Source organism: Leopardus geoffroyi, chromosome A3 (assembly GCF_018350155.1).
Source record: "Leopardus geoffroyi isolate Oge1 chromosome A3, O.geoffroyi_Oge1_pat1.0, whole genome shotgun sequence".
Taxonomy (NCBI): Eukaryota; Metazoa; Chordata; class Mammalia; order Carnivora; family Felidae; genus Leopardus; species Leopardus geoffroyi.
Genome location: NC_059336.1, coordinates 99756666 through 99784165, shown reverse-complemented (window position 1 = coordinate 99784165; position 27500 = coordinate 99756666). Strand labels below are relative to the sequence as shown.

General features: G+C 40.3%; 1 protein-coding gene across 1 annotated transcript in view; it reads right to left on the bottom strand.

Annotated features, from left to right (window-relative positions):
* Nucleotides 1–27500, bottom strand: part of KCMF1 (potassium channel modulatory factor 1) — a 78413-nt gene that overhangs the window by 1784 nt on the left and 49129 nt on the right. Inside the window, exons 3-6 of the mRNA XM_045446670.1 lie at nt 24252–24391; nt 8564–8665; nt 5203–5377; nt 2824–3106 (exon numbers count right to left, since the gene is read on the bottom strand). Coding sequence (XP_045302626.1) covers nt 2824–3106; nt 5203–5377; nt 8564–8665; nt 24252–24391 — 700 coding nt within the window. The remainder of the gene's footprint in view (nt 1–2823; nt 3107–5202; nt 5378–8563; nt 8666–24251; nt 24392–27500) is intronic.

The following is a 27500-nucleotide window of genomic DNA, read 5'->3' as shown; positions in this document are numbered from 1 at the left end:
GGACAGGCACCTGCTCTCTGCTGTCCTATCTATGCTGAAAGTGACAATACATCCCGGGCCCTTACTATGGGTCAAACTCTGTCCTAAGTGCTTTCTGTAGGTTATTATCTCTTTTAACTCCTATGAGTTAGGTCATATTACTAACATTTTACAGGAAGAGGAAGCTGAAGCAGAGGTTAAGTGACATGCTCAAAATCTTAACAGCTGTCAAGTTCAAAACCACTGGATGATTACATCTATGGCTCAGAGACAAATGAAAAGATCTAAATTTCAGAACTTGAAGCAAAAGGATCTGAAAAGTAATTACATAAAAGCCATTAAATTCACACTGAAAGGAAATGACTGATGATACACAGAAGACTACCTACACAGTGAGCAAAGCAGAGACATATAGCCTGAGATCCCCAACACTTTGGAGAGCATGTAATTGCAATATTACCGTTTTTTTTTGTTTTTTTTTTTTTTCTTTTTTAAGACGATTAGGAGTCACATGCTCTACTGACTGAGCCAGCCAGGTACCCTATAATATTATTGTTTTTATTTTTAGTAAATAACTGAGAAAATATTTCATTCCTAAAAAGTAGATAAAATCTGGTACCAGGGCTAGATCTCCTAATGTGACAAACTTCATTTGGGATCTAAAAGTAACTGCAAAGCTTGTGAAGATCTTCAAACTGGGAGTTAGCCAGTTAGCTGACTCTATTGCCAAAAAGACTGAAATCTGACCCAAGCACTGCAACAATAATTTTCTAAAAGATCCACAATTTGGATCCCAAGGCAACGGTTTCCCCACGATGAGTTCCAGGGTGCCATGAACAGAACTGTGCCTGGTTAAAGAGGCCAAAGATAAGGCTTGGGCCCCACATAGATCACATACGGACTATGTGACCAGAGACCAGGTTTTTTCTTTGGAAATACTACAGCCTTGAAGCTTTCCTCCCCTTAAAGATTCATAATGCATATTAGTATAGTTAAAGTTCTGAGAAGCCCAATAATAAATGAACTACTTTTGTTAGTTTTGCCCAAAATTGTTTGTCAAGAAAAAACCCTGAACATAAGTAACTCTACATGTTCCTTAGAATATATAAAGTCCCAGGTAACGTTTTTCTGGAAATACTACCTAAGACAGATCTTACCAATCAGGATCAAATGATACAGTGAAAGGTAGGAAAAGTGGTCTGTAAACTGTAAGATATGTGCAACGTACTGTATCAGATGACAGAAGGGGCCCTTCAAGAAGCTATGACCAGAATCCAGGAAGGCTGCTCAGAGGCCACCCACACCACGCCCTGGGAGTTGGGTGTGGTGTAGAAGAACTACAGAGAGAAAAATCCCAAATCAAGCCCACTGAGTTTCAGGCTAAAGAAAAAGAACGGGCCAAGCATCAAGGGTGAGAAGATGTCTTTTCCAAAGACATTCATTCATTCCACCCATAGTCAGTGAACTCTCAGTGGATATACACTTTGTCAGGTCTCCTGTTTGAGGTAAGTATCTAGACCTGCCAAGCTGGAAGACCCAAAAAGGTAAGGCTACATGGTAGCAAGGGTAGCTCCATCTGTGGCTCTGCGGTTTATGTTGAAGCAACATTTTCTGGTAATCACCAAGCACAGTTACTGTCTTTGCAGAGATAATCCCAAGGTAAATTCCCCCACCTGAAACCTCCTCCTTAGCCCCTAACAAATGAGAATAATGGGAACCATTAATTGGGCCTTTATTATATGTCAGATACTGAGCTAGACCATACATATACCAATATTCCATTTCATCCTCAAAATAATTCTCTTTCTCATGAGGCAAAACTCATAGGCTGTTGATGATAAGATTGAGGTATAGAGAAGTGATTTGCCAAAGGTCTGAACTAGGTAGTGGCAAACCTGGGGCTCTAGACAGGGGTCCGCAATCATTTTTTATTCTGCATCCAAAACATATTATTTATAACTAGGCACAGGTGCCACTGTACCAACATTGACATTTACAAGTATGATATAAATGAAATATACAGAGAACTAATATTGTCTTCTAGCATCAGTTTGGAGATAACTGATACATTACACTGCTTTTCTCCTTCACTTCCCAGTTTTTACTTCATATTCCTCTATGCTCTGTTAAAGGCCCAGATTAGTCCAGGTTCATTACCTGTTGAGCCTAAGTCTTCTCATCACTGCTCTTTCTAAAATTCCTTATGTTCTTAAAAGTCACATAAAATGCCGACAGGCTTGGGAGAAAAAGATGTTCAGTTGCTGATGGTAGTTTTCAGAAGCAGGTAAGAACTCCATTCCATCCAGTAAAACCATTTACTGTATGTACTGCACACAGTATTTTTTGCGTTATGGTAAAAATTTTTGAAAACTGTCACTTTTGTTTGTGCCAATTTCAAGAACTTAAATCCTGCTTCTTTAGAAATTCTCAGGAGAAAACCACTATGTTGTGAAATCCTCTCCCCTACCTTTTATGTTTCACAGCTGACTGAAACTGGCAATAAAAGGAAAGCAATGTTAATTATGACAAGAAAGATACCTAATATGCCCCCAGAATGTAATGAGAATGGTGTTTCAGTTGTATGGGCAAAACGGGGAAAAATTCACATGAGATGATAATTTACTGTCAGAACGAGACCACTAGCAGTGCTGTGTTAACCACTATTCTTCATATTCTCGGGGAAATACTGAACATGCGGTTTTGCGGAGAGATCGTGAGTTTCAAGGGTCGGATCAAACACAGCCTTTAAGAACACGGACAAGGCACAAGAGAGAAAAGATCATTTCAGACCACGTGGCGCCAGCCAACCACTGCTTGTCAAAGTTGTGTGGACAGACGAGCTACCTTGTTAAAAGAAACTGGGAATTGTGGACAGTCTGCGGACTGCTTTCCGTGTTGGCGATGTTGGTCGCTGCCGTGGACTGCGTGATCGTGGTGGTGACGCCGCTCGTGTTAGCGCGCCGGGTGGCGTTGCGGGCGGTCTCCAGCTGCTGCCGCGCCGCCTGCGCGTGCTGCCGCTCCAGCTGCAGCTGCATCTGCAGCTGCTGCAACTGCGAAGCGGAAGGGCCCGAAGAGTTAAGCTGTCCTCCCGCGGACCGCCTCACTCCTGACAGCTGAGACAGCAGCTCTGCCAACGGAAACGAAGGGGGTTAATGTCTCGTTAGATGCTGCGGGAAACAAAAGGCTGAAGGTCGCGCTTTTAGAGGAGCATTAAAAACGATGGCCAACAGGCAGGTGGGTATCCATGGCAACATAAAGTTCAGCTGGGAGCTCAGCACCTTTCCTTTTATTAAAGATTTTATTTGTAGGTCGTAATCTCTACACTCAACGTGGGTCTTGAATTTAACAATCCCAAGACCAGGAGTCGCAAGCTCTACTGACTGAGTCAGCCAGGCGCCGCCCCTCGGTACCTTCTAGAATGCCTCCTGGAGGTAGCGGCTGTTGTGCATGGAGAATGCAAATCCATGAATATTAACCCACATACAATTATTTTTAAGCAGAACATAACAGATTGTTGCTTAATGGACTAATTTAGTTATACTTTCTCTTAATATTGTAGTAAATTAAAGTGGATCATCTGCTGGCCCAATCATAATATAAACCTTCTCCATACAAGCTCCATGAAAGGAGGGGTCAAGTCTACCATTTATACTATTCCAGCTCCTAGAACAGTGCCTGGCGCATAGTAGGCCTCAAACATTTACTCATTGATTAAATGATGATCCGAATTACATCCAAGAGGCCCAGATCATTTCTATCTGTGACCCTTGCACCACTCACCTTTGCCTTGTCTCTGGTACTTTCTGGTACTGTCATTTGAGAGTCCTGGAGTACCACTGGACTATCACTGGTGATGTTCAGTAAGGCTGACTGGCTCCTGACTGTACAGCCTAGTTAGTGGCCTGTTACAATCCAGACTCTCTTCTTTCGATAAGGTTGAACTCATCAAGAGCAATGTGGACCTTTGTCCCTGAGTCCGCATCTAAGTAGGGTGCAGGAAGCGCCTTGTCCCACATGGGAGAGTTCCACCTAGCTTACATGGAATTACGTGGAATTGTCTGCCTTACTAGCAAATACTCTTCATCGTTAAAATTCTTTAACGGGTGTTTCTGTTTTCTAGCTCACTGTTGTTTTATCCCACAGGTTCTTACACCATTCTTTCATACAGCCTACAACTAAAATAAACTAATTTCCATCGGCAGAAAAAATTGGAAAGAATTTCTCACTTTTGAATTTTGTTTCCAGAAATGAACTTTTACAGCCTACTAACAAAGAGAGTAGGTAAATATTCCCTTTGGGATGAAGAAGTATTTTTTAAAATCCCCAAAACTCAGTTCACAGGGTTTATTGCACATCCAAATGCCCAAAGCACATTTGGAATTTAGAGGTTGTATCTGTAGGTCTGTACATTTTTAAGAACATTTTATGAGTAAAACTGTTCCTAGTTTGTACCACAGATCCACACTTACCAGCGTCCCAGGGTGTTCTGCAAGGTGCATCACGATTTTCAGGCACATATTCACCATGCGCACACATTTCAGAACTTGTACAGGCTTCCCAGAGTCTTACCTTAGCCTGTCTGTGTTTCGTGCATCTTACAGTCTCAGGCTACTGTGATTTCTGACATTGTATTTTCACCTCCAACCTCTTTGCTCTGCTGCTGGCTTCCCAGGTTGGTCATGTACTAAGCCCAGAGGACTTGGCTATGAACTACATATTCAAATGTTGTCATTTTTTAAATAAGATTTTCTCAAGCTACTGAAACACATACTTTTCAGTATGTTCCCTAAGAGTATAGTTCTCAAATCAAGGCAAGAACAGAGAAACTCCTACTTTACTTTCTTCTATGAGAAGAGCTTAATTCTCTAGTCTTGTCAATTAGTTTTATTATCTGTGTGCTTGTGGGGGTTGAACCATGGAACTCTGAAAGTCTTCCGACTCTGAAATCTTTGATCATTTTCTTGGGTTTCAATACAGGCCACAAATAGAACCCAGAGCCATTTCTTAGTATCTTCTGCTCTAAGTGCTTAAAGAAATGTCAAAATGATATGAACTACTTTATGTTGCCCACTTTTAAAATATTTCATACTAATAAAATTTGGGGGAGTTCTGTGAAGGAATGTAGGAGCATGATGAGAGACTAAAACCACAAATTCCACCAAAACATTTAAAAGGAAGGCCCCCTCCCGGGCCATTTCCTTTATTAATGGGAAACTAACTTACCAGCTATAGGATCCATGGCCTCCCTATTGCTTGGAGAATATGAACTCTGAGAGGAAGAAAGTCCACCAGTAGAACTGCTAGTAAAGTGCATGTTTGATCTACGAGCACGAGGACCTCCTAGTCCCCGGCCAGGGTGAAACATTCTACGTACATGTCGAACACCACTCGATTCATCGTAACTCCAAAGTTAAGAAAAGAACCCAAGTATTTCACAGAAAGAAAAAAAAAAAAAAATCACTCGAGCCCCTGTTAGACAGACATGCAGATTTCCTAAATTGTAAGCATTTAAAAATAGCACATTTCATTTAGAATGCAAACATCACAACCATATCTACAAGGGCTATTAACGCTAAAAAAAAGACACTCAAATATAAAGCAACATGTGAGTGAATGAGTGAGTGAGGAGTGAGTGTGTGTGTGTGTGTGTGTGTGTGTGTGTGTGTGTGTGTGTGTTTTCAAAGGGAAAAATGTTTTTCCAGATAGGAACAAATTTCTTCCTAGCCTCCAGCGACAATAACCGGGTGGGGTAAAGGGCACCACTGGGTCAGACTCCCAAGATAAGGCATCGCCTTACCCTGACCTCAGGGCTGAATTTCATATGTGTTCATACTGAAGTAACCAAAATTAATAAGCATCAATTTTTTTTTTATCTGAGCTATGCTAATCAAATCTCAATTATCATCTGGAATAGAAAATAACGGTATGAGCAGTTTTATTTACATTTTTACAGTTTTTTAGGTTTTATTTATTTAAGTAATCTCTACACCCAACATGGGGCTCGAACTCACCAACCTGAGATCAAGAGTTGCATGCTCTCTGACTGAGCCAGCCAGGTACTCCCAGCATGAATAATTTAAATTCAGGAATAAAAGACTCCTTTTGGTTATTAGTTTTAATCTGTCTTCAAGTTGTTTTTTAATGCTGCTGCTAAACTGAAAACTAGATTTGAATTTTTTAATAGCAGTGGACAGAGAGAGAGTAACACCACATTTATCAAGAGGTCAAATTCCGAGGGGTGCCTGGCTGGCTGTCAGAAGAAATTACTTAAAACAAAACAAAACAAAACAAAAGTCAAAGCTAGCAGCCTCGCCCACCTTCTACAGCTGACTCAAAGTAAAGAAGGTCCTGAACAGCGAACAGCCGCCCAAACTCATGAAGACAACCTTGTGTTTCCACACAGGCATATGTATGGGTAAAGCACAGCCAAAGAGACTTTTCTTTCAAAGCAGTACACGGAACAGCTATATGGTACAGAATGACTTTTTAAAAAAATGTTTATTGAAAATATTTTTGAGAGAGCCAGAGAGAGAGCGCAAGAAGGTGAGAGGCAGAGACGGAGTGGGGGACAGAGGATCTCAAGTGGGCTCTATGCTGACAGCAGAAAGCCTGATGTGGGGCTCAGACTCATGAATCGTGAGATCATGACCTGATCCAAAGTCGGGACACCTAACCGACTAAGCCACCCAGGCGCCCTGGTGCAGAATAACTTTGCTGGCTTCCCAGTTTTCAGCCGATGATTTTGGAGTGATTTAAGGATAGGATGAGTGATTACTGAAGCCCTCAGGTGCCATTATAATGTGTACTGTTTCATCATGGTATTCATGATAATGGCTTAGGTTCTACAGGAAGTAATGTTATGATCACCATATTTTGTTTTTAAAAAAGCATCTAGGTGTAAAAAGTACACTTTAGGAAGGTTCCATCTAAACAGCAAAAATAAAAAAAAATAAAAAAAATTCTGGTGCCTATGAGGTTCGGAGAGAAGCTATTCCCTCATGACAAAGTCACCACACAGAATCACTTGAAGTACCTGAAAAATCAGTATATTTCCAGGATAACTGCAATGTCAACATTTTGTTTTCCAGAGCTTAATGGCAATACTCGTTAGGAATCTAAAATGTAACATACGCCTTCTCCTATTTTTTATTTTGCATAATTTAATGTTCTCTTGATAACCAGGGACTTATAAAAATCTCACAAAAATGGATGTAGGTGACATGGGACATTCTACTGAATGGATACTAATTTCATTACAGGACCCCGAACTTGCTGAAAAAGTTCAGGATTCAGGGTAACAGCCTGGCTTGCAATTACTTGCCTAGCTTCTCCATGAAGATGGTGCAGAACAGGGATCAAGCATAACCCTGCTCCATATTGTTGTAAGATTCTTCCATATAAAATGTGGAGTGACTCAAAGACTTAAGTATTCTTGGCCCATTCAGGTTTTCTTATTCTCTTCAAGAAAAAAACAAAAAAATCACAACTTTCTTCATTATGCTTTCATGTCCTCAGCACTTAGGAGAGAGGAAAAGTGGTGTCATCTGTTCCTCTGTCCTTGACTGGCTCAGGTCTGGCTGACATTCTCATTTCTTAGGTTGGTTCCGTATCTTTGTATTCGCTTTCGTTTTCTTTTATTCCCCTAACTCCGAAGGGCCATGCTGCCAATTAGAACATTGGGAACTGTGAGCAAGGGATGGGAGCTGGGGGACAAGAAAACCGTCAAACCAGTTTCTTCCTCAGTAGGACTATGGCTGGATTATGGTTGCCGGGAGGCAATCAAAGAAATCAGAATAAAGTCTGGCAAAGAGGAAAGTCGTGATTAGCTCTTGAACCTCTTCAAACTGCAATGAATACTGAAACCTTTACATGAAAATGGACCCCTGAGTTAATAGGTGACAGTTTTCGAAAAACAATTCATAACTTGAGATGAGAAGCACACAGCATACAAAATTAATTACTCCGGTGGGCCGTTCATCTCTTGAAGATCACAGGGAACATCACCAGCAACTGCTGAGAGACAGACTTGCGAAGGGGAAGCAGAAAGGAAAGCGGGAAAGGACTTCAGAGCTGGCCGTGAACTGATGCGATCCTACTCAGAGACTGGGCGGGGGAATGGTGGTCTCTGGAGAAAGGGGCTCCCAAGGGAGAGGAGCCCCGGCATGCACTCCTGCTCATCATCCCCCACTAGAACGGGGTACGGCAACAGAGGACACAGAGGGGAAGCACATAAATTCTCCTTGTACTCAACTAGATTTTAATTCGGATTAGTGTTTTCCTCTTTTGTATGAAAACACCCTGCTGAAGACTTATCACCTGGGCAAACGGTCTTAAGGGAATCTGACCGAAACGAAGTGAAGATGACGAGCAAGGCGGCTTTCAGTGAGTGTTGTTCATGTGATGGGCACAGCATGTAACAAGAGAAATAAATTGCATCTCAACACCGAGTCACTTTTAGGAAAGGTCAAATAAACTCAAATAATTTGGAAGTTAGTTTATCTCTTTGGGTATATTGTCCTTAAAAATAATCAAAATGACAAACATTACAAACAACTCTATCCCTTCTTGCCTCTTAAAAGGATATTAAATCTCTAGGGGCTCTGTGTTCAAGTGTAAGATGAGCTGCAAAGTCATCCGTGACATGATTAGGATCGCCTCCAGGTAATGCTGCACATATTGGACAAATCTGAAATGAAAGTAAAGAAAGCAGATTTAATAGATGGATATTGATCAGACATCTTGTTGGATGAATATTTTACTATAACTGAGTTTTAACCAGGCAACAACACAGTAGAGATCCTGAACTAGTAAACAGCAACGGAGGCCTGAATATGAACTACGGCACATCCACGCTGTTACTTACAACTCAACAGATAACCTCTCAGGGTCAGACACAACGGTTCTAGACAAAGAGCTCAAACTTGAGCTCTGGTAAAGCCTTCTAACAGCCTGGCCGATTCATTTGCATGGTCTGACAAAACACTTTCCATAAAAAAAAATTTGTTTAAAGATGTGCTATTTAATTAGTGCACATTCACATCTGACTAAGTTTGGTCTTGAATGGTAAAGACGGAGAAATAAGCCTCCCCAAAGTAAGCTAGATTTGAGGGCCAATCTCCAAATACGACAGCAAAGCTCTTATTAAAATACAACTATACAAGCTCATATATTAAGACAGTGATTACTGGCAATGTGCAAATATGCTCTATAAATTCATGAATAGGACTTCCAAGGGAAAATGGGGACGGGAGCCCATTTTTAGAACTCTTATCTTTCAGAGGAATGGGAGGCGGAACAAAAGCTTGTTCAGGTTAAGGTCAAGGAGTAGAAGACCAACTTCTTGTGCGCCTTAGGGCAAGGGATAGGAGAAAGGAATAAAGTGTGTGTGCACACGCAGAGCTCAGGGGAGCCTTCAGAGGCTGGAAATGTGGTTTCTGAAGCGGTAGGTTAGAGAGGAGTGGTGACACAGGAAGAAGAGGGGTAGGATCAAAAGAAAGGAACTTTGAGAGGAAAGGCCCCTTCTCTTCCAGAAATCCAAATGGGTAAATGATGGTCTAGGAGTGGAAGCCAAGCCTTGAGGTGTAAAGAACTTGAGAGCTAAAGAACAGAACCAAACAGAAAGGTCTGATGCAAAGGGGCACAGCCAAAGGGAGCCCCAGGAAGTGTACAAAGCTTTAGGCTTGTGTCTCTCTAGGGAGAAAAGAACTGAGGCTAGGATATGTGATTTATGTTGCCAATACACGTGTTGTATCTCTGAATTCTTTCACCTGGAGTAAAATTCAGGCACTCGGTTGACCTTGCTGCCTGCCTGTGGTGGTGTAAAAGAGATGAAGAGGCAGGCGCAAGGCGAGACTTGGAAGGCCAATACTGGGATACAGATGGGAAAACAAACTATCTGATTCCCAGAGCCTATGCCAACGCAAATCACCATCTTCTTAGGACTAGAAAGCACAAGTCCCCTGAAAGTCCGACTCTGATTTGATTCCAGTTCCTCTTATGCCCATTCAGCTGTTCTGATTATACCTGCTTCAGGAGTCTGAGAAATATCCTTAAGAAACCCTAAAGATGCTCATGAGAAATAACACTTAAGCAGGACAGTGTGCAAAAGAAGAAGGGAGGTCACATAGGAACGTGCCTGCAAAGAAATGAAGAAAACACTGGATAAACATGTGCACATGCCTTTCTTAGAAGATGCCACAGAGGCGTTCAGACATTTTTTTCCTCTGTCAGAGAGAAGAGCAATTGTATCTGTTCATAAATTTACAGATTATCAACTCTCTTTCCCAGGAATTTAGGTTCTACTGTCTGTGTCATTCCTGTACTATGAAACTGCCAGGCAGTGTCCGCTGTACTTATTTTACTTTTTGTGTGTTTCTGTCTTGCCTAGCTAGATTGTCAACGGTTTTGAGAAATGCAGGACAGTGTGATTTGGTTGTTGTTTGGGAACCGTGACCAGACTTGCTTAAAACAAAAAGACCAACAGGTTTGGAGAAGCAGAAACAACCTCCAGTTTAACAAATCAAACAAACAAGCCAGCTTAGATATTTTTGAGTCCCTCAATTTTGCAACAATTTAACAGGTGCTGGACAATGCAGAGCTTTATTACAATGCGACAAGATTACAAGTGTTAAGATTTTTATCCAAAGAAAAAATAACCATTAAGAGGAAAAGGCACCTTCCTTCTAAGATATTTGCTTTAGACTGGCCTTTGGCTAAGGTCTATGCACAACTTGAACTGCACAAAAGATAACTGTAGAAGTTTCAGTACTTTGAGGACACACGCAAATGTTCTTAGATGAGAGAAGTATCCTTGAGAATATGCATTCCCGGAAGGAAGACAAAATGGGAAAGTACAGATATCAAATGTACTAAGAATGCCCTAACAGGACCGACAGCCTCCTATACCCTAGAAAAGCACCTTCGAGATGGGGATGTAGACTAGTGCTTAGTTTTGAGTGTGTCTTTACTTCCACACACCCAGTATCTTGCAGAGGACAGAAAAATTCCCACAAAAGATACACTGTTAACCCTAAACTTACGAGTCTGTCAACATTAATATTTATCATGCTTCGACTGCCACATGATATAGTAACATCTATTACTTGAACAAGCAAATTCCATGTAACACATTATCTTAACGCAATGACAACTTGCCAGCGTTCAGGCATATTGAACTGGCATAAGTCAGTGTTTCCTGAAATTGGCTGAGGATATAATTCATCCAGAATATTTGGTAAAAACACAGTTCTCTAGGCCCCTGCCTGGAAACTGATTCTAGGAGATTTGAAAATCTATATTTTTGACAAGGGTCCCAATTATCTTATAATTAGGTAAGTTTGGTAAATACAGCTTAAATATACAACGGTATTTAAAAATAATAAATATCCTGAGGAATGAAACATGAAATGTTGTATTTACTATCCCCTGGCTCAAATTCTTTTTTTTTTTTTTTTAGTGTTTTTATTTTTGAGAGAGAGACAGAGCACAAGTGGGGGAGGTGCAGAGAGAGAGGGAGACACAAAAACAACCACAGAGGGGTTAAGTTCTCATGATGTAGTGAGCTTTTTTTTTTTTTTTTGGATAGGCTTCATTACAAGTTTCTTGGCCATTTTGTTCACTGTTCCAGAAAATGCATTTTAAAAACTGTCTATCTGATCCAGCATATAACCTGGCTTGAACTGAAGCTACTAGACCACAGCACTACAGAGAGATCGGTCTTGCACCAAAATCATTCAGCAGATGCTGAGAGCTAGGCTGGTTCTTTACCATGAGGCTGACCCACTTTGGAGCATCATCCTCTCAGGCCACTTGAAACTGCCCTTGAACTCAGATTCCGGGACACTAAGCTTCTTGTTAACAGCAAACACTTTTTTTTAAAGTTTATTTATTTACTGAGAGAGAAACACAGAGAATGAGCGGGGGGGTTGTTGAGAGGGAGGGAGAGAGAATACCAAGCAGGCTCATCAGTGCAGAGCCTGACCTGGGGCTCAACCCCACGAATTGTGAGATCATGACCTGAGCTGAGATCAAGAGTCAGATGCCTAACTGACTGAGCCACCCAGGCGCCCTGTAGCAGCAAACACTTTAAGTGAAATAACTGGTTTGACAATTGGTATTTCTTGACTAGGTTTCTGAAACTTGATAAACTCATTTATTTCATTTATCTGATTAATTTTAGATCTCTGAGAAATATGTTCCTTTTGAGTAACTGTTCAAAAGCTGTGATTTCCCTATATCATCTTCTATTGTTACTTTCTAGTAACACACCAAATGTTTGACGCATCGTTTGTCTGGCAACGATGATCTTATGGCAGCACAGCTTCTTTGTAGTTCATTTTTTGGACCCTTTTTAAAAAAGATTCATTTTCATCCACATAATCATTATGATTAGGTTCATCCTGCCACAAAAGGACTACAGAATCACTCAAATCCTACCATCCTTCCATTCCCAAGTAAAAGCCCGGGTGGCATGATGGTGGAGAAAGTAACATTATTCTTCTGTACAAATGTCAAACCTCTTTATTATCCACCAGACCAAGTGGACAAATGTTCTCGTTTTAATGGTTCTCTAGTATCTGGCCGTACTCACCTGATTCCATTTTATTTCCCATTATCTCCCACAACAATCAATACCTTACCATCCCTTCTACCTACTATGTTTCTTTCTCAATACCACATCTTAGTTCATGTTGTCTCTTCCCTCTGAATAATGCCTTTACCTTCCCATTCTGTCCACTTTTTGAAATCATACCCATTTTTTTCAAGGCCTACATGAAGTCCCAAAGCCCTCTGACTCCTTCCTGTGTTATTCTCCAATTGTGTCAAATAAGCTAGTTTGCTCTTCAGATGGGCCACAAAGTCTGTGTGGGTTGAGGCCACATGTTTTACAGTTGTTATGCTGAGAGCCACTGTGCCTTACTCCAAGAATTCAGAGGCCTCAGAAAACACTTCACACTTTACATACTAAACGTAATGTTCTTGGTTAATACTTGGGGAGATACGTTCAGAAGTCACGAACATTTATCTAGAGAAAGGCCACTAAAATCTCCCTTTCCAACTTGTCCTTAATAATTGACCCAGGAATGATCTAGAACAGAGAATCTTCTGACATTATCCTCCGAGGGCAAAGAAGGGAAGGTAAAGTGAATGTTGTGTTCCCCTCACCCTCTTCCTATTTATAACTAACGACTCAATTTCTCTCAGGCACCCACACATTTTCTCACATAAAGCCCTTCTGCAGCCCCCCACCTTCCTGTTACTTTGCTTTCTGTCCAGTCATTACATGAACATTCCTTCTCCTTGTTCCTTTTCTCTACTACAGCTGTGGGTCAAGTTGTGAAGTGAATCACGGTTAAGAAGATTAAAGGTATTACTCTTGTATCTGAGGAGTTACAGGTTCTGGAGCAAAATTACAATGCAGTGAAGAATAACTGCCACAGCTCTACTGCCTTCAGAAAAGCTGCTTATTTACTTGTGTTCGGTGAGTTTGTGCACCCCCCACATCGTAAGCAGAAGATAAAAACACAATTCCAAGTCAAATAATTTTCCTTTGTTAATATTATACCTTCTTTCTTTCTTTCTTTCTTTTTTTAATAAATGGGGAGGAGAGAAAGTTCTTTTTTCTTTTTCTTTTTTAATGTTTATTTATTTTGAGAGAAAGAGAGAGTGTGAGTGGGAGAGGGGCAGAGAGAAGAAGAGAGAGAATCCCAATCAGGCTCTGTGCTGACAGTGCAGACTCCTACGTGGGCCCCAATCCCACGAACTGTGAGATTATGACCTGAGCTGAAATCCAGAGTCAGACACTTAACTAACTGAGCCACCCAGGTGCCCCTCTACTAACTTTCTAATACAAGATTACATAGGTTTTTCCTAAGCTAGCTTCGAAATCAAAATTCACCACGTGATGTGTTCTGCCAACCTCGTACTTATTTATTGTGCTCTGAGTTTCAAGCTAGGTGTCCAAAGGACATTTACAAAAATAGCTTCTTTTTAAGTTGGTGTTTTCTTTTTCCTTTCTTCTCATATGTGTAGGTTATATAAATTTAAATGAAAACATGTAACAAAGCCTTGTGAGCACTGTTTCAGATACGGGGCACCTTCTGGGACTGCAATAAACACGGTTTCTCTTGTGCTACTGTTTACAACTGCGACCGTTTTCTAGTTAAAGGATCTATGCCAAGAAGTCCAGGTGGGCTAGTTAATGAAAGTTCTCACCAGTCAAATTTGTTATATTGTATAATTTTGTTACTATGCATTAACAAATTCATTAAGTATTTACTGAGGACCAAATCAGTGTTCACTTAATATCCTGGGTTATAAAAATATTAAGAAACGAAGACAGTGAACATGGTGATCCTGCCACCATTCAAGTTCATACAAATTCCTTTTTTTTTTTTTGAGTTTCATCTCTTCTTATAAATTGGGATGTATTTTTCATTATTTATTCAAACCAGATTACAATTCATGTCTCTTCTTTTGAAGGGCTCTTAAACTCACCTCTAGATATACCCCACGCTTGTTCTGTTAGGCAAAATTTTCTGATCACTTGCAATATAATGGGATGTTTTTAACAGAATTTCTTTTACTGAAAAGTGATGATCCAAAAAGAGCTATTAGAATTTAAAGCCAAGACACATAAAAAAGCCTTCACATGCATTTTAATCCTTAGAGTTAAACAAACATAAAGTTGATAATCTACCAAGCTAACTATTGCTGAGGTTTATTGGTGATGTCAGGTTTTTGATCTCCTACCCAATTAAAAGCGGTTCATCTTATAAAACCTGTAGCTATAATAAATATAAGACTGAATGCTGGAGTTTTGCTTTGAAGAGATACATAAAGCACTACTGGAAAATCTTTTGGGCCTACAACTATCTAAGTTGTAGCCACTTGCACCTTAACCATCCAGTTTGCCAATATAGACATAGGTCCTTTCAAGATTTGAGTGAGCACACCATTCAACTGGATTACAATCTAATTTTCTATTGTTACAGCGCAACACTGAAATTAACTTATAATGAAGTAGGAGTTACTTCATATTGAATTTATTTTTCTCCTCAGTTCCATTCTCCCCATTTTAATACTTAGGTTGGAAGGGTCACATGCTTCTAAAGAGTAGCATTTAGAATTTTAGGAGTTTTTGCTATATACAAAAGTTTTAATTTTCCTTACATTTTTTTTCAATTTTTTCATTAAAAAAATGTTTATTTATTTTTGAGAGAGAGACGGGGGCGGGGGGGGGGGAGACAAAGAGGGAGGGAGGTGCAGAAAGAGAGGGAGACACAGAATCTGAAGCAGGCTCCAGGCTCTGAGCTGTCAGCACAGAGCCCGACGCAGGGCTCAAACTCACAAGCTGTGAAATCATGATCTGAGCCAAAGTTGGACACTCAACCAACTGAGCCACCCAGAAGCCCCTTCCTTACATTTTTATACATGATTTAAAAGTCCTAAATAACTAAGTTTTGGTTTTAAATGTTATTTTACTTACTTAAAGATTTTTTTTTTTCTTAAGTAGGGCTTCATGCCCAGCACGGAGCCCAAGGTGGGGCTTGAACTGACCCTGAGATCAAGATCTGAGTTGAGATCAAGACTTGGATGCTTGGGGCACCTGGGTGGCTCAGCTGGTTAAGTGATGCTTTTGGCTCAGTCATGATGTCAGGTATGTGGGATCGAGCCCGCATCGGGCTCTGCACTGAGTGTGGAGTCTGCATGGGATTCTTTCTCTGCCACCACCTCCCTGCTCCATGCGTGCTTTCTCTCTCTCAAAATAAATACATAAATTTAAATCTTAAAAATAAGAAAAAGCTGAACGCTTAACTGACTGAGCCACCCAAGTACCCCTTGATTTTTCACTTTTAAGTAATCACTACACCCAACATGGGGTTCAAACCCACAACCTCGAGAACAAGAGTCATACCCTCTACCGACTCAGTCAGCCAGGCATCTCCTTAAATATGTTTTTTGGGCAGAAATTTAAATTCTATGTGTACACTGATGGGGCTCCCAGGTGGCTCAGTCGGTTAAGTGTCTGACTTTGGCTCAGGTCATGATCTCACAGTTCGTGGGTTCAAGCCTTGTGCTGTTGGGCTCTGTGCTGACAGCTCAGAGCCAGAAGCCTGCTTCAGATTCTGTGTCTCCCTCTCTCTCTCTGCCCCTCCCGGCTCGTGCTCTGTCTCTCTCCCAAAAATAAAAATAAAACATTTAAAAAAAATAAAAACAGGGGCGCCTGGGTGGCGCAGTCGGTTAAGCGTCCGACTTCAGCCAGGTCACGATCTCGCAGTCCGTGAGTTCGAGCCCCGCGTCGGGCTCTGGGCTGATGGCTCAGAGCCTGGAGCCTGTTTCCGATTCTGTGTCTCCCTCTCTCTCTGCTCCTCCCCCGTTCATGCTCTGTCTCTCTCTGTCCCAAAAATAAATAAACGTTGAAAAAAAAAAATTAAAAAAATAAAAAATAAAAAAAATAAAAACAAAACAACAATTTAGCAACAGTAAAAAATAACTCCAAAGGATTCAGAACTGTCTTTTTTCTTTATCCTGCCCACAATTCACTCTAGATATGAGCACCCATGCTCACCTAGAAGAAAAACCCAAATGTCAGCTCCACTTTCTTAATCTAACCCGGTGCAAACTATATTTATTACCTGTAGACTTTGAGAAAGGACATGGGAACCTCTTACCTCTTAGTGGTATCAAGAAGAGCCTGAAAGATGCAGGGAGACAGGGGCAGGGAGGCAGTGCCTGAGAGCAAGAAGCAATTTTAGTGAAGAATCAGAAATAAACTCTACCTTAGTTAGTGGGTCTGTGTGGTTTACAGTGAGTTTAAGTTAGAGTCTGATGAGGACTGAAGCTTTCTGCATGTTCCCCTTCTCAAGGGCATAACCAGTTTGTCAAGTAAGACTGAGTTTGCCAGAGCTTCCTAGAAAAAGATGACCTCAGCTATGAACATCAAGACTGGCATCTTCAAATAATTTTACCAGTTTTTTTTTTTTTTTTTTTTTTTTTTTTAAATCTGAGGGGCAGGTCCGGAAAAGAAGAGACAAGACTGAAAAGCATTTAAAGAACTTCTGAGTCACCCTGTAATTTGCCAACAGTTGTCGAAGAGCTCCCATCTTTACACCATCCCTCCTGCAAATCTTTCTACAAACCCTGCAGAACATTTCTTTGACTTAAAATTAGCTGTCTGGACACTGAACTAGACAAACCAGTATTTTATAGGACAAAGAAGAAACCAGACTAGTGTCTAAAGAAAAAAAAAAATTCAAAATGAATGTGTGTAACACCTGCTATTTTACCCAGTGCTCCCCTTCCCATTCAGAAAACTGCCTGTTTTCCTTCCCTTACAGGATTTTAATTCAACTTCAACATAGAAGAAAGTAGAAAGCAATGAAAACCCTACCCAGGAAGAACATACTCTCAAATAGCAGGCATTTAAGGAACTTATTTCTTACAGAAATAGATTTTAAAAATGTCATGACACATGTGTATAGGATTATCCCAGAACAAATCTGGAATCCCCAAAATATCTCCTATCATTTCCTTCCCTGCTCACAACTCCAAAAAATCTGCCGGGGTACTAATAGCTATATCACTCTTAAAATCAAAAGTACTATGATCTTGGGGTGCCTAGGTGGTTCAGTCGTTCAAATGTCCAATTTTGGCTCAGGTCATGATCCCACAGTTCGTGGATTCGAGCCCCATGTCTGTGTGGACAGCTCAGAGCCTGGAGCCTGCTTCAGATTCTGTGTCTCCCTCTCTCTCTGCCCCTCCCCTGCTTGCACTCTGTCTTTCTCTCAAAAATAAATGTTAAAAAAAAAAAAAAAAAAGTACCATGATCTGATTTTAAACAAGTAAATGTGTTCAAAGTAACTATTATTTAAAAATATGCAAAGACAGCCAAACACTAAAGACAGGAAAAACTGATTTATAAAATAGAAAGTGTTTGGAGTCAAAAGTAATGAAAAGCACAAATTGTAAAAGTACCAAATCCTAATCTTCTACAATCTCTCCAGCTAAATGCAGCTGAGCAGTGGCAATATGGTTTCCCTGCAGCAACTGTATTTTTCAAATCCTATGTATTTATTTCTACAGCATTAGATAAAATACCCTTGTGAGTTCATAGAAAAGCAGATAGCATCCAACTGCATTCTCTGATAAAGAATGCAAGCAGTAAGAGTCAAAACGTATTTTTTTCTTGTAATGTGAGTTTGGCTTTTAAATGCTTACCTTTCCTGATTATCTGATTAAAAGGGTAAGAAGGTAGTTACAATGTTTAAGAAAGTGTATAAAATTAGATTAAAAGATATGTACAAACTGTGGTTCACTTCACTGTTGCCCCTAATAAGGAAATAAGTGCGGAAGTTAGCTCTACATATCGACATATTAAAACAGTCTCTCAATGAAATATAGATAGATTGATGATCAGGATTTAAAAGTCCTATAGACAGTTTAAAACAGATGTCACTTCTCATCGCCTTCATGAATAAATCATATCTATCATGTTAATTTGGCTGGAATATTTGATCTAATACTTTCTTGCTTGCTTAATTTAGAGATCAAGTGCATCTAATTGTTTAGTACAAATTGCCACGACAATGATGATAAACTATTCTGTGCTCTATGACATTCAAACAACTGTTTAAATATTAAGTAAGTTACCAGCTAAAACCGATTATTCTGAATCATGAAAAAAAATTCAAAGGCCCTTTTATGCCATCGTTTTCTCCGTAAGAACTGTTGTCATTAGTTTTTAAAGTGTTTGTATGTATGTATGTATGTATGCATGTATGTAATCTCTACACCCAACGTGGGGCTCAAACTCACAACCCTGAGACCAAGAGTCTCATTCTCTTCTGACTGAGCCAGCCAGGTGCCCCAAGAATTATTACTCAAAATAAAATTGTCTAAAGTCAGACTATGGGAAATTTCCAAAATCATTCTTTCTCCGTGATTTTTAGTTCTTATAAATAAAACACAGTACAACTGTACTATTTCAAAACTAAACTCCTTTTGTTAAGAACACACCTAAGTCTTCATTAAAAAGGTGAGGAAATGGGGGCACGTGTGGGTGGCTCAGTTGATGAAGCATCTGACTCTTGATCAGCTCAGGTCATGATCTCACCGGTTGGTTAGTTTAAACCCCTCATAGGGCTCCATGCTGACAGTGCAGAGCCTGCTTGGGAATCTTCCCCTCTCTCTGTCCCTCCCCTGCTCGCTCTCTCTCTTAAAATAAATAAATAAACTTTATTTTTAAAATTTTTTTAAAACTTTTTTTATTATTTATTTATTTATTTTTTAATTTTTTTTTTTTTTAATGTTTATTTCTGAGACAGAGTATGAGTAGGGGAGGGGCAGAAAGAGAGGGAGACACAGAATCAGAAGCAGGCTCCAGGCTCTGAGCTGTCAGCACAGAGCCCGACACGGGGCTTGAACTCACAGACTGCGAGATCATGACCCGGGCTGAAGTCGGACGCTTAACCGACTGAGCCACCCAGGCGCCCCTAAAACTTTTTTTTAACATTTATTTACTTTTGAGAGACAGAGCACAAGCGGGGAAGCGGCAGAGAGAGAAGGAGACACAGAATCCCAAGCAGGATCCGGGCTCTGAGCTGTCAGCACAGAGACCGACACGGGGCTCGAACTCACGAATGGTGAGATCATGACCTGAGCCAAAGTCAGACACCCAACCGACTGAGCCACCCAGGGGCCCCATAAATAAACTTTAAAAAGAGGGGGGGTTGGAGGGATGCTTGGGTGGCTCAGTTAGTTGAGCGTCTGTCTGACTTCGGCTCAGGTCATGATCTCACAGTTCGTGGGTTCAAACCTTGTGTTGGGCTCTGTGCTGACAGCTCAGAGCCTGGAGCCTGCCTCGGATTCTGTGTCTCCCTCTCTCTCTGCCCCTCCCTCGCTTGCACTCTGTCTCTCAAAAATATATAAACATTAAAAAGGGTGGGGGGGGCGCCTGGGTGGCGCAGTTGGTTAAGCGTCCGACTTCAGCCAGGTCACGATCTCGCGGTCCAGGAGTTCGAGCCCCGCGTCGGGCTCTGGGCTGATGGCTCAGAGCCTGGAGCCTGTTTCCGATTCTGTGTCTCCCTCTCTCTCTGCCCCTCCCCCGTTCATGCTCTGTCTCTCTCTGTCCCAAAAATAAATAAACGTTGAAAAAAAAAAAAAAAAAAAGGGGTGGGGGTAATGTTATCAGTAACATAAATGAAGAGCACCTAAAAGCTGGACACTACCCTAACCCCTTCTCTGGAAAGTAATAAAAATGAGTAAATCAAATGAAAAATAGAAAGCAAGAAGTTCCCAGCAATGATCTATTAGAAGACTGCTATTATTATGAACAGAATAATACATTAATACATACATTTCTGGAAGAGGGAAGAAAATGTTGGTAAACCAAAAAGTGCTTTTATCTTTTAAGCATAATATTCTTCAGATAAATTACAAGAGATTTACTTTAACAACTGAGAGCAAGCTAACTACATGTCATTAATGAAATGTAGCAGAACATTTCATCTAAAAACAAAATCTCTGACGGCTTTCAAACTAGCTACAGTGCAAGCTCAAATACATAGGATTTAAGAAAAAATTCAGGAGTCACTTCTTTTATGTCTGAAGAAAAGTTTTTCTACCTACCATGTTTCTTCCACCATCCTAACACTTCCTCAATAATCCTTCGTATCTGCAATCCCATTTGACCACTACTGCTCACTTCTGCTACTAGATTGATGGATTTTAAAATTACATACTGTACTACACTTCCCCTCTTAATTCTTTCCATTACCCAATCTACCCAATCTACCAAATCTCGTGGTAACTATGCGGGATTTTAAGAACTTGTGCTTAATCTCAAGATCACATTGTTTACCATGTTTAGTGTTTACAGAAAGACTCCTGAGGGCTGCCTGGGTGGCTCAGTTGGTTAAGCATCCAACGCTTGGTTTCAGTTCAGGTCAGGATCTCATGGTTTGTTGGTTCAAGCCCTGCATCGGGCTCTCTGCTGACAGTGAGAGATTCTCTCTCTGCTCCTACCCTGCTCATGCTTGCTCGCCTGCTCTCTCTCAAAATAAACAAATAAAAGCTTAGAAAAAAAAAAAAAAAAGACTCCTGAGGCTATGCCCAATCCACTTCTTAAAGTTTTAACTAGAAATCACCCTCACTCATTCTATGTCAGATGTTGTTTTTCATAGTATCTGGTTTTGAAGGGTCCTCCATACCCTCAAAATCAAAGCCTCTTGAGTAATCCCAAATTAATCTTAAGAAGGGGGGCAAATCTTATATGGGGCCTTTAGAGTCCCTATTTGAAAAAGAAAACAGAGACATATAGACAAGGTTATAAAGTTGTCTACAAAGTTGTTGTATTTTTTTCTTTTTTAAAAATGTTTATTTATTTATTTTGAGAAAGACAGAGAGAGAGTGGGGGCAGGGTAGAGAGAGGGGAGAGAGAGAATCCCAAGCAGCCTCCGCAGTGCAGAGCCTGATGCGGGGCTTAAACTCATGAACTATGAGATCCTAACCTGAGCCAAAGTCACACACTTAACTGACTGAGCCACCCTGGCGCCCCTACAAAATTGTTTTAAACATTAACCTTCAGTAGACTTTCTTACCAGCTATGTCAGGTATCAGTAAATGCTTACTAGTGGTGACAATAATACCTACAGTGACATTCTTTTACCCCTAAATGTTCCAAATGGATTCTGGTTAGGAGTGAGATCCCTAAGTCCCATGAAGTTACAAACCGGTGGCCTAGCCGACACATGGAAGAAACACAGGAGCAAAGCAAGATAGCACATTAAGCATTTAGAAAGAAAAACGTAGGTGGGGCACCACGGTGGCTCAGTTGTTAAAGCATCTGACTTCAGCTCAGGTCATGATTTTACAGTTTGTGAGTTCAAGCCCCACTTGAGGTAAGCCTCGCTTCTCTCTCTCTCTGTCTCTGCCTGTGATTCTCCTGTGATTCTCTCCCACTCCTGTGATTCTCTCTCTCTCTGCCCCTCATTCACTTGTGTCTTCTCTCTCTCTCAAAACAAAAAAACAAAGAAGAAAAAAAAGAAAAAAAAAGGAAAGAAAAATGTAGATAGGAACAGAAAATGGGGTACACATGAGTCCCCCACCAAAATAACACGAGTCACTCTTGAACTCCAGAAGTTTTCCACGTTTGACTAACCATGACCTTGGCAAAATACTGGGGAGGGCGGTGGGGTGAGAGGGACACCTAGTAACATCACCTGGACATTTATAAATGCTTCACACGCATGCAGAGAGGCACTCAAAATACTTAATAACTGGTGGCATAGGCACCAATCCTTCAGAACGGACACTAGTCAGTAAGGCATATGTGCTGCCAGCCCTGGACTGAAGAGGCCGGACTCACAAGATTTGAGGAAGAAAAAACCCTGTACCTTCATATCAAAGATTCTTGTTTGCTTGCCATTTTTCACTTTGAAACGCCTGGGTGGAAACAGAGGGCAGATGTGGTGTTCATGCAGACTAAGGGCTGATGAGGAGGGAGCAATCCTTAAAATACTCCACAAAAACCAATTTAAAAACAGTATGGCCACTGTCTTGAACTATGTACCAAAAGCTTGGGAACTTAACAAAGGCACATACTGAACATGCCTTATAAGAGACAGACCACTAAACCATTTGTAGATGGTAAATATTTAATTTTCAAACTGTGAATCAGGTGTAGAGGAGTGTAAACAAATTATGAGTATTTACTTACAGGAAAAAAAAAATCAAGGCAAAGCTGCTGAGGCAGAACTACTCATTCTTATTTCAAAAGACTAGCTTTTCGCTCATGGAAGGACTTAACTTTCTGCTGGATTCTCCAATTTGGGGTGTGGAAAACTGAGTAGCTGTCCTGCCCCAGTGGAGTGATGAAGTACTATCCCAGGGCCTACTGGCTAGTAAAGATTTTAAGAATGCCTGGTTCAGTAAGAGAAACCCCTCTCTGTTGTATCCAGTAACAGAAATTAAGTCAAAAAGAAATTATTCCAAATTTCCCACAACAACGAGGATGAGATGCGATCAAGTCCACATTCCTCATACTGGTATCTGGGACTGAATCAAAAGGAAGCAAAGTCACCTTTACAAAATAAGAACAACAAATTAAGAACAGTAGTAAAATGTGTCAACAGTGTTCTGAGGCTCCAGATGAGAGCAGTTCTGAGCTGTTAGATATGAAAATTTGGCTTTGGGACTACATAATGTCAATTCACCAAATGGTTGAACTACACACCTTATAAGCAACTTTAAGCATCCAACTAAGCAGTGTGAATGGGAATAAAAGTGAACCTGTAGTACTCACAGCTGTAACAGCAGGGCTGTAGCAGAGATAAAACAGGACAATGGTTAAGTAGGGACTCTACAACCCAGAGGGACTCTGGCTGACTTCAAACACCAGGCTCTGCCCCTCAGCAGCTGTATGTCCTCGGACACCCTATTTCTTGAGTTTCAGCTAATTTGTTTTGAATACATTTAGGGGCTTATTAGTTGATGCAATGTGCAATTGCTTGTGCCAAAATTCTCCAAATCCCAGACCTACAGTTCCATTTCTCATCTCTCACTTTATCTATTATTACCAATAGTAAAGGGGGGGGGGGGAAGGGTGCTCTTTTGGGTGTACTTTATCGTTTCTTAAAAGTTGAATATATGCTGACTCAGATGTCAAGTTAAATACCCAAAAAGCTTTCAAGGCAAGATTTCCTTTGTGCATTATTCCAGGTCTTTGGCTCTTAGCCAGTTGGGAAAGATTAGAGTAGAAGGAACTTGTAGGGACCTTAGAGCTCCGACCAATGAACCAAGAGATCTGACCTAATAAAAACAAAGTAAGCGATATGTTACAATGAGATGTGACAACGGATTATTACTTATGACTTAAAATTTTAAAATTTCATTATGAAGGCATTCTCGTAGAAGAAAAATTAAGCAGGTAGCAAGAATACCTGCTTTTTAGAAAGAGCCGTGCTTCAGGGTGGGGTGCTTTTAACCTGTTCACAGTACATTTGCTAAGGGCTCCTGAATTTGGTCAAGATTCCACACTGTGCTTTTAGCAACAGGGCGAGAACGGCTAGTGTGAATAAATGAAGCGTGTTATCTTGCACACATGCAACCTCCTAGGATGTGTAAAACTTGCTGTTAAAAGAGCATTTTAATAATTATTATGCAAACAGTATCAGTACACTTAGTAGGAGACAGAGGATAGTGACCTAGCTTTACTTTTGTTAGAAATGATGTACGTTAACACATCACTTTAGATACAAGGTTTCTTCACTTACCACTTCTGTTGATGTTTCTGCATGCTCAGAAGTAACGTGTTCTTGGAGAGATGTCTCCGTATAGCCCATTTTTCCACAATAGGGACAAGTAAAAGACTGTGGCTGCTCTACAGAGAAAGCTTCCCCACCATAGTACAAATCTGAAAAATAAAGTAGAACTGCAGTGAGAAATAGTAATTATTGTTTTCTTTTATCACATGAAAATGTAAACATATGGTAGGTACAATAATGTAAAACAAAAGTGTCCCTGAAATCTCCAAAAACCTCACCCTGTCAAAGAGTGCTTAGGTACCTCATATGTGCAACATCCTTATTTTGCCTGGGACTCCATGCCACCCCTCCAAAATTCCTTTTTCACCCACATAGCTATTATTTCCTTAAGAGAAAAACAAACAGGGACACCTGGGTGGCTCAGTCGGTTGAGCATCCGACTTCAGCTCAGGTCATTATCTCACATCACAGTTCGTGAGTTCAAGCCCCGCATCTGGCTCTGTGCTGACAGCTCGGAGCCCGGAGCCTGCTTTGGATTCTGTGTCTCCCTCTCTCTGCCCCTCCCCTGCTCATGCTCTTTCTCTCTCTCAAAAATAAAGAAAAAATTTTTTTAACGTTTGTTCGTTTTAGAGAGACAGAGAGAGACAGAGCATGAGCAGGGGAGGGGCAGAGAGAGAGGGAGACACAGAATTGGAAGCAGGCTCCAGGTTCTGAGCTGTCAGCACAGAGCCCAACGTGGGGGCTCAAACCCACAAACTGTGAGATCATGACTGAAGCTGAAGTCAGATGTTTGACTGAGCCACCCAGGTGCCCCATCTCTCTCTCAAAAACAAATATACGTTAAAAAATTTTTAAATAGAGAGAAAAACAAACAACTTTTTATCCTTTCATTTAACTGAATGTTTTTTAAAGATATTTTTAAGTAGCCTCTATACCCAATGTGGGGCTTGAACCCACGACCTTGGGATCAAGAGTTACATGCTCTTCTGACTGAGCCAGCCAGGCCCCCTCCCTTCATTTAATTCTGAAACATCTCTCATTTCGCATCTAGTTCTAATTTTACTGTAATTTATTTTTTCTTTATCTCTGTGGCTACTGTACCAAGGCCAGTGTCAACACAAAGAAATCAGCAGAGGGAGAGGTGCCCAACTGGCTCAGTCGGCAGAGTGTGTGACTCCTGATCTCGGAGTTGTGAGTTTAGTTCTCTACATTTGGTACAGAGATTACTTAAAATAAAATCTTAAAAAAAAAAAAAAAAAAAAAAAAAGAGCCAGCAGGGCGTATCATAATACAAGAACACAAGTGCTCGGAATAGGCAAATGTGATCAATATGCCAACCCCCAGACGCAGCTATCTGTCTAAAGCACACACCATTCTTACAGCAGGAAGGACCCTGAGCAAAAATGCTAACTTGAATGGAGTACTACCACACAACAGACTCTGTCCATGTTGGTTACTGAAGAACTGATGAATTAGTGATATTCTATGGGAATAATCTGTTTGCCTCATTAGTACATCTCAAGAAATAAGTTTATTTTTCTCCATTAGTAACACAAAAGGAAATGCATTCGAAAGTATATTTAGTATGTTATGTCACTTCATTCCAAAGGACTATACTTAACATGAAACAAATGCTTAATTTAATAGGATATGAGGGGGCGCCTGGGTGGTTCAATCAGTTGGGTATCCGACTTCGGCTCATGTCATGATCTCGCGGTTCATGAGTTTGAGCTCTGCATCAGGCTCTGTGCTGACAGCTTGGAGCCTGGAGCCTGCTTCAGATTCTGTGTCTCCCTCTCTGCCCCTCCCCTGCTTGTGCTCTTGTCTCTCTCTCTCAAAAATAAACATAAGAATTTTTTTAAAAATAGCACATTATAAGAGAAAATTTTATAAGAGAGAACATTTGCTATGTGAGAGATTTGTTCACATTCATTTTTAGGAAGATTTAGGCTATCTTAAAAGTATTTGCCCATACACACTTGTGCACACACACTCACACACACACACTATTATATGTATAAGACTTGCCAGGTATATTTGGGATAGGTGGGGATAAATATATAAAAATCAATAAAACTTCTTCACTTGATAAAAGACATCTACAAAAAAACTATAGCTAACATCACACTTATTGGTGAAAGACTGGATGTTTCCCCCCCTAAGACCTGGAACAAGACAAGAGTGTCTGCTTTAGCCATTTCTATTCATTATTTTACTGGATGGTCTAGTAATTAGGCAAGAAAATGAAAGGAAAAGCAGCTAGAGGGAAAGGAAGAAGTGGAACCATTGGTAATCAGCAGATGACATGACCTTGCATATAGAAAATCCTAAAAAATCCAATTAGATCCTATTAGAACTAATGAACAACATCATAGGATATAAGATCCATACAAAAAACAATTATTTTTCTAAACACATGCAGTGAACAATCCAAAAATAAAATTTTAAAAATACACTTACAATAACAAGAAGAATAAAATACTTAGTAACACATTTAAAGAAGGAAGTACAAAACTTAACCTCTGGTAATTACAAAACTTTGTTGAAAAATATTAAAGACAAACTAAACAAATGGAAAAACATCTCATGTTCACCAACTGGCAGACTTAATACCGTTGCTCTCCAAACTGATCTACAGACTTAAAAACAATCCCCATCAAAATCCCAGTTGGCTTCTTTGCAGAAATGTGATGAGCTGATCCTAAAATTCTTTGATAGAAACTCAAGGTATCTAGAATACTCAAAACAATCTTGAAAAAACAAAAATCAAAACAAAGCTGGAAGACTCATACTTGTCAATTTCAAAGCTTACTAGAAGTTTACAGTAGTTAAGACTGTGGTACTAGCATATAGACAGATATATAAATCAATGAAACAGACGGAGACTCTAAGGAAAGACACATTTATGGTCAACCAACTTTCCTAATAGCTTTATTGAGATATCTCAGACATATAAAATTATGTATATTTATGATATACAACTTGATGTTCTGATGCAGTATGCACTGTGAAAAGATCACCATGTCTACATAGTTACCTGTGTGTGTGTTGAAAAAATTTAAGATCTGTCCTCTCCAAAAATTTCAAGTATACAATATAATATTGTTAACTATGGTCACCATACTGTACATTAGCTCCCCAGAGCTTATTCATCTTGCATAATGAAACTTTGTACCATGTGACCAATATTACACAAATCCCCTACCCCTCCCACCTCAGGTCAACTGATTTTCAACAAGAATGCCAAGACAATTCACT